Source organism: Vombatus ursinus, unplaced genomic scaffold (genome assembly GCF_900497805.2).
Source record: "Vombatus ursinus unplaced genomic scaffold, bare-nosed wombat genome assembly UNPS02014859.1, whole genome shotgun sequence".
Classification (NCBI taxonomy): Eukaryota; Metazoa; Chordata; class Mammalia; order Diprotodontia; family Vombatidae; genus Vombatus; species Vombatus ursinus.
The window spans coordinates 900,043-908,299 of record NW_020954637.1 but is presented as its reverse complement, the minus strand read 5'-3'; the positions used below and the strand labels follow the sequence as shown (position 1 = coordinate 908,299).

General features: G+C 45.4%; 1 protein-coding gene across 3 annotated transcripts in view; it reads right to left on the bottom strand.

The window, feature by feature from the left end:
- STPG1 (sperm tail PG-rich repeat containing 1) overlaps positions 1-8,257 on the bottom strand; it is an 89,759-nt gene that overhangs the window by 22,887 nt on the left and 58,615 nt on the right. For all 3 annotated transcript variants that reach the window (XM_027841449.1, XM_027841451.1, XM_027841450.1), the window contains one exon: positions 3,633-3,750. In XM_027841449.1, the coding sequence (XP_027697250.1) occupies positions 3,633-3,750 (118 nt within the window). The remainder of the gene's footprint in view (positions 1-3,632; positions 3,751-8,257) is intronic.

Genomic DNA, 8,257 nt, shown 5'->3' with positions numbered 1-8,257 from the left:
GCTGGGAGGGGCCTCAGAACTTGGGATGTCAGGGCTGGGAGGGGCCTTAGAACACAAAATGTCAGAGCTCCAAAGCACCCTAGATCACAGGATATCAGAGCTATGAGGCAGCTTAGGTTACTGTCTCCTTAGCCCCATTTCAGAGATGAGGACCCTGGGGCCCAAGGTCACACAGTAGGGCAGACAAAACAAAGACAGTCCTAGGTCTTCTCACTCCTGGCCTGGACACTCTGCAGTACAGCAGGTAATCTCTCACATAATTGATGAGTAATCCTGTTCTTTAGGAAACAACAGAATACAGCAGATTTTGGCATCTCTGTATAAAAGGGAATCCATTGAGGAGAACTATATGGGGGCAGAACAAAACTTTAATGGACCTGCAAATAAGAGAAAATCGTGCTTTGGTTCCTGGTTTAGGCACCTACTAACTGTGGGACCTTGGATAAGCCCCTCAGTCTCTCCTTTCCTCATCTGTAAAATCGGGATAATAATACTCCCCCAGAATTGTTGTCAGGAAAACCTTTTATAAGCCTTTAAATGTGTTTTTATTCTTCAACTTAGAGAGAGAAAACTGTGAGACCAGATGGTAGAGTTGACTAGAAAGACATTGGGTGTGCACAGACTACCTTGGGGAGGGTGGGATCGTTGAGGGAGGGCAGGAATTCTTGGGGCTGGCAAACACACCAGAACCTCAGAAGAAGAAAATGATTAGTGTTTCCATATAAAAAGGGCCTGGCTCACTCAGCTGCTCCCCCTCTCCCCTGCCCCATAATTGGAAAGGCCATTGACATAGCAAAGCCTGGGCTGCTTAGATCACCCAAGCGTGACTGGCCCCTCTGGGAGGACAAGGGCACAGCAGGACGGCGGCTTCCAATCTCTCCTCCACATCTGTTGGCCCCACAGCGGATGGAGAGGAAACATCTGCAATTTTCCCTTCCAGCGAGTGGGGAAGATTTGCACCAAGAATCTTGCCCACGGTGGCTGACTCACTGGCCATGTAGCCCATTTGGCTGCTCTAAGCTGCTGAGAACAGGCCTTAATCCTCAACTGCCCCACGTCAGCCCTGGGGCCTCTGGGCCGGCGCCAAAGGTGAATATTCTCTGTTCCTTTTTGCTCACCAAATTCTATCTCTGGCACCATCTTTCCAGGCCACTCCATGAACTTTAAGCACTAACGTGGCAATTATTATTACAGTTGTTGTTACTGTCCTTGTCAAACACACTACGGACGTCCCATTCCAACTGGACTTCTCAGTCTTCCCCAGCCCTGTCCCACTTTCTCCCACCTCGGGGTATTTGTATAAGATTAGAGATCTAGGACAAGAAGAGAGCTCGAGCTCATCTAGTCCCATCTGGCCCCTCTCTCCCCATTACACAGATGAGGAAGCTAAGGCCCAGAAGAGCTCGTTGATTTGCCCAAGAACACACAGAGAGTAAGGACTCGGTCTGAAAGCCGGCCTCTCTAACTCTGGAGTAGGTGGTCCTCTCATTCTACGCCTGGCACATAGTAGGCACGTAATAAATGCCTTCTTCCTTTCTTCCCTCCCTTCTTCTCCCTCCTTCCTCCCCTCACACATTGATCACTCCTTTGGGGGATATATTCTATCCCTCCTCACCTTGGTGTCCTTCACTTCCTTCCTGGCCTAACTCAAGGACACTTCCTCCAGGAAGCCCACCTTGATCATCTATCTTCCTTCCCTCTCATCATAGCCTAAACGCATCTCTCCTTCCTCACCGCTCTTAGAGAAATTTGGTCAGGCTCTCTCCTTTACACTCCTTACAAGTATTACACTTATTTATGGATGTGTCTAATATTCCCTTGTAGGTTATAACCTCCTTGAGGGCCAGGAATAGAAAGCAGCATGATACAGTAGAGGAAGATTTAGAATCGGAGGGCCTGGGTTTGAATCCTGCTTCTTCCATTTACTGCCCCTGGGTGGCCTTGGATAAATCACTTCATCTTCCTGAGCCTCAGTTACTTTATCTGTAAAATGAGAAGGCAGAACAGACAGCCTTTGAAGTTCCTCCTAGTGCCACTCCTAAGACCCTCTGGTCCTTCAAATTCCAAATCTGTCAGTGGGTTATTTTTTCCTACCAATTCTGCATCCTTAGTGCCACACACATAGTAGGTGCTTAATAACTGTTCACAGAAGGTAATCAAAAGGAATTCTTTTCTGAAAACATAGGAGACTCTGTCTGGCCACAAGGCTGGTAGGAGTCAGCTGGGTGCTAACTTCCTCTTCCAGTTTCTTGGCCCAAAAAGATAGGGTGGGTCTTTCCAACTTTATCCTGTTATTTATTAAGATCTGACAGGCTCTATAATTCTGTCTGTGGCCAGGAAAAATCCCATCGCCTGAAAGATCCTCCTTCTGCTCACCAGTGTAGCTCAGGTGTGCTGGGCTGCCCAGACACCACATGGACTTGGCATGAGGACGAGGCAGGAGGAGGGGTCAGGAGAGTCGAGGTGCCAGCCTGGCTCTGCCACTTACTATCTGATGCTGGGCACTTCCTCTCACCCCTCACCACCCCTGCCCCCCTGTAGTCTCCTCTGCTGTAAAATGGAGATTGGAGGTCAGAAGACCTGAAATGGAACTCAGATTCTCCTGTTTACTCCTCGTTATGAATCAGAACTCACTTTCCTCAGCAGTAAAATGGATAGGCAGACCCGATGATCTCCAAGGTTCCTTCCAACTCTAAATCCACAGTCCTATGAGATCTGCCAGCCCTTCTTCATAGGTCTATTGATCAGATAAACTACGTATTGACAGTGCTTTGTAATTAGGGAGTCCCATAGACTTCCAAATTGTTATTCATCAATAAATAATGTGATATGGTGGCATGATGTGGTGGCTAGAAGGCTGGCCTCCAAGACAGGAAGCTCTGGATTCAAGTTCTGCCTTGAATACATCCTAGCTCTGTGGTCCTGGGCAAATCTTCTACCCTTTAAGTGTCCCAGCTAAGTTTACTATTACCAATTACTATTACTAATATTTGCTACTTACTAGCTGTGTGACCTTAGGCAAGTCACTTCACCTCTGTCAGCCTCAGTTTCCTCAACTGTAAAATGGGTATGATAACAGTTAACTCTAACACATAAGGTTGTTGTGAGGATCACATCAAGTAATATTTGAAAAGCACGTGGCACATGGTAGCATTAAAAAATACTTTCTTCCTTTCCTCCTTCCTTCCTTTCTTCTCTCTCTTCCTTTCTCCATCTTGTCCTTCTTTCCTTCTTCTCTCCTTTCTTCCCTCTCTCCTTTTCTCTCTCTCCCTTCTTCCCTCTCTCCTTTCTTCCCTTCTCTCCCTTCCTTCCCTCTTTTCCCTTCCTTCCTTTCTCTCCTCTCTCCCTTCCTTTCCTCCTTTCCTTCCTCTCCCTCTCCCTCCCCTTTTTCTCTTCCTCCCTCTTTTCCTTCCTTCTTCCCTTCCTTCTTTTCTTCCATCCCAGGTAGCTCCCTAAGACCTTAAATTACAAAGCAGTCACTGGTCTGCATTGGTGGAAGGAGTTTCCCCATTGAGTTCCTCACCTAGACATAAATGACAGGTTCATGCAATAACAATAATAAAAATAATGAAGGATGGGAGCTTTGAAAGTCATACACTATAATATGTCCTATATTCCAGTCTGTCACTTACCTGGGGAAGGTACTAGCCTTTGTCTAGTGGATGTAAATCCTCTTGGGGTTTTTGATAAAAACCCAGGCCGAGCAAGAGGACACCAACTGTTCTCTTCCTTGTTGAGCAAAACCGTGGTCTGTTGGGGGAGAGGTGGGGGAGGAGGAAACAATCTTCATTCATTCCACAAATATTTACTAAATATCTGCTGTGCCCTAAACCTTAAGAGAGAGACACACAAAATAAGACCTGGGTCCTGCCCTCTGAGAGTTTTCCATCTCGCAGGGGAGATGACATGCACACGCATTTCTATAATACAAAACAGAATATGAAAAGGGCGTAAAATAAATGGGAACAAGGTCATGAGCTCACAGATTCAGAGCTGGAAACAACCTCAGAAATCCAGCCACCTCATTTTATAAAGGTAAACTAAGTCCCCATAGGATCACAGATTTAATTCAACCTGAAAGAGCCCTCAGAGACCAGCTAATCCAACCTTTTTCTGTCCATTTTACAGATGAGTCAAATGAGGTGCTTGAAGTGACGTGCATAAGGTCATACAGACAAGCATTTGAGTTAGAATTTGAATCCATGTTTTATAATTCCAAAGTCAGCACTCTCCGCTCTACCAGGTACAACGAGAGTTTAGAGGAAGAATTTTTCATTCTAACTGGGGGGTTACCAGGAAAAGTTTCATAGAAGGCAACTGAATTTGACCCGGACCTGGTAGAAATTCAACAGGCAGAGATGAGAGAGGGCATTCTAGGCCCAGGGAAGAGTCATAGAGATGGGAATAGGTACAAAGCGTTTGGAAGTCCAATTTGGCTAGAATGTAGGGTATGTGGCAAAGAGAAATTTGAGCTAAGATGGGAGGGAAAAGTTCAAGCCAAGGCAGGTAGGGCAGATTGAGGCCAGCCAGGTTGTAGAGGTCCCTGAATGCTAGGCAAGGTCTCTCATATTGCTAGCCATGAAGATAGGATGGGAAGAGTCGGGCTCAATGATAACGCGGTTAAGCAGTTTCATAACTGATTGGTAGACCTGACCCAAACAGTAACTGATGGATGAGCACTATAACGGAACACCCCGGATCTTGGCCCTAGGTGGTTCAACACATTTATCAGTAACTCAGAGGAACACATGGATGGTATGCTTATCAACATCTGAAGTCAGGTCAAAATTGGAAATGATGGAGAGCACAGAATTCTACAGAATCAGGATCGAGAAAGATGTTGGCAAACTAGAATGTTAGCCATATATACTAAGATGAATAGTAAAAATACTAATAATACTAAATGAAATACTAATAAGTAACAATACTAAATAAAATATTAATGAAATACTAAATAAACACTAATAAATAATAACAATAAACAAAATAGTATTAAAAATAAATGTAAATTCCCAGGTTAGGGTTCAAAAAATCAACTGCAGAATTACAGATTAAGGGAGGCATAGCTAGATAACACTAGCTCATGGAAAAAGACCTAAGGATATTAGTGAACTGGGTTGAAGTCTGAGCTATCATACTTATTAGCTGTGTAACTTTGATTGGAGAACTGCTCCAGTATCTTTGCCAAGAAAACCCCAAGTGGGGTCATGACCTCATCAACAACAACACCCTCCCTCAGCCTCAATTCCTTCATCTGCAAAGTAAATATCATATTTGTACTATGTACCTTATTGGGTTGAGGTAAAGCAAGTCCTTTGCTTTCCCTTCCTCAAAAACTTTCCAAAGTTCTCTGCTGCTTCTTGGATAAAATGCCAACTCCTTAGCCTGGCATTTAAGGCCTTGCCCAGTCTGGATCCAACCTATCTTTCTAAGCTTTATTTCCCTATGTCTTCTAAGTAGACTGGACCATTAACCATCATCCATATCATCCCATCCTCCACACTCAAGAGTTCCACATATTTGAAACTCTCCTCGTTTCAAAGCCCAGCTTAGATGCTACCTCTTACATGAAGCCAGCTCAGATTCTCCCAAATGAAAATTCCTTCTCCCCCCCATCAAATGTCCTGCAGCACTTTGTCTGAATCCCCACTTTACTCCCATTACGTTCTGCTTTGCCTCATTCTAATAGCTAGTTAGCACCCCCACCTCATCCCCAATAGACCATAAGCTTCTAAAGGGCATGAGATCTGTTGCTTTTCATCTTTTTATCTCCCTTCGTGCATAGTATATGCTGGGACCTGAAATTTCTCAGACATCTGGGATATCTGGTATCTGTGATTCCCCAATATGAGTATCTCCACTGCTGGTAGCAAACACCTGTCACTTAGTAGATGAATTCTGGGAAGTTGCCTGAGTCACAAAGAGGTTAAGTGACTTGCCCAAGGTCATACAGCTAGTAACTAACTCAGAGTAGGGATTTGAACTTACGCCTCCCTGATTCCATGGGTAGCAGGCTATTCACTACACCAAGCTACCACACCACAGGTGTTATCCTGGGTGAGAGTGGGGATTTGCCTATCAAAGTGGATAGAGCATTGGACTTGGAGTCAAGAAGAACTGAGTTCAAATCCAGCTTCATATACTTCCTGGCCATGCAACTCTGGGCAAATAAATCACTTAACCTTTGCCTGCCTCAGTTTCCTCATCTATAAAAAGGGGATGATAATAGCACCTACCTCCCAGGATTGTTGTAAGGATCAAATGAAATAATATTTGTAAAGTACTTTGCAAATCTAAGGTGCCATGTAAATTCTAGCCATTCTTGTGGTTTTCATCATCATCATCATCATCATTTCCATTTTGAAGTTTAAGAAATTAAGGCTCAGTGAGATGAATTCCCTTGTCCAGGGCTGCGTAGCTAAGATGCATCAGACACAGCTAGCACTCTCCTCACCACAACATGGTGGCGTAAACATACCTCGCACAGAGCATATGCTTAATAAATGTTTATTGAATTAGAACTTGTAAACCCCAAAGTGCCCTATGTAAATGTAAGTTGTTATTATCACTTTCACCTTCTGGCAACAACTTTTCAATTCAGTTACACTCAGCAAGTATTTTTAAATGTCTGCTAGATCCAGAGACTCTACTGTGTGCTGGGGATACAAAAGCCATACAGTGTCTTCCCTTCGGGCACTCACACTGTTCACACAGATGAGAGCCCACGAAATTATAAATTCAATGTCAGTTGGTGGAAGGAGCACTAACAGCTGCTGGGGATGAAGGAAGCTAGGAATTCCAGTAGGCAGACAGGAGGCGGGAGAGCATTCTAGACAGAGGAGGGAGATGCAATCAAGCACAGTACTAGTCACCCCAACCTCCTGACAGGTTGAGTAGTTCAATGGATAGAGCACAGGCTTGGAGTCAGGAAGACCCGAGTTCAAATCTAGCCTCAGACACTTACTAGCTGTGTGACCCTGGGCAAGTCACTTAACCTCTGCCTCAGTTTCCTTATCTGTCAAATGGGGATAAAAATATCACCCACCTTGAAGGATTAATCAAATGAGATATTTGTAAAGTGCTTAGCACTTAGTAGGCACTTAACACATACTTGATTCCTTCCTTCCTTGGCCACAAGACTCCTTTGTCAAACATGACAACCAGACACCCACGGGGCAGCCGTGGAAGAATTCTCAGTGTGCCCCAAGTCAGTGGTGCGACCTCAGATTAGGATCGGCCATGTGGGTCAGCATTGCCCTTGGCTCTGCTTTCCTGGACCAACCAGAAAGAAAGAATGTCCATCTCCAGCATCCTAGCCTGCTGATAAGCAGTCTGGAGAGGTTAGCGTGCTCGAGAACTCTGAGAATGATGCCAGGCTGAGATCAGGCATGAATCAAAAATATTTCAGATGCCCGCGTGTTGTGTGTCTTAGATAAAAGGCTCCCTGGGCTCTCTGTGGGGGCATTTATTGGGCTGGTGAAATTGTTTGCTGGGGCTTGGGTGACTGGGCCACCCGTGAGGCTCCCAGTTTAGGAAGTGTGTCTTCGTAACCGCAGATGGAATTCCTGATCTTGTGTTTATAGAAGCTGTGGAATTCACCTGTTCCCAGGGCCCCGATAGTCAGATGGCATGGCATGAAGAGAGAGCAAACAGATGGAGCTGATGAGACTGTGGTGGGGGCAAGAGCCAGGTTAGCTGGTAGGAGATGACAGTGGGGCCATAATGACAACAAGGCTCTCACTTCTATCACGCTTTAAGGCTTTCCAAGTGCTTTCCCTCATAGAACCCCTGACAAGTAGGAAGAAGATTGCTGTCCCCATTTCACAGATGAAACGACTGAGGTTTAAAGAGCAAGCCATCTTGTCCTGGGTTACCCAGCTGGCCTTTCGATTCCAAGTCTGGGGATCTTTGTTTTGTGGGAACGTGACAGGAAAGGGGCCCTGCGGTAAAACTCAGCATAGCTAACAGGATCTGCATATTTCACCTGTTTCCCATTGAACTAAGAGCAAGCACAAGAAACCTGATGCATTCCTGGTGCATTCTGGGAGGGCTGTTTTTCAATGTGGCTACTTACCTGAGCACCTGCCACAGGGCCTGGGCCCAGAGTCGACACTCAGTATGTGGGGTGTGGACAGAGGCTGGGGAGATGAGGGGAGAAAGGAAGAAAGAGCAGGGGAGGGAAAGGTAGAGGAGGAGAGAGCAGGGCAGAGAACTGGTTAGGAGAGCAAGGTACAGGAGAAAAGAGAAAGGAAGGAAA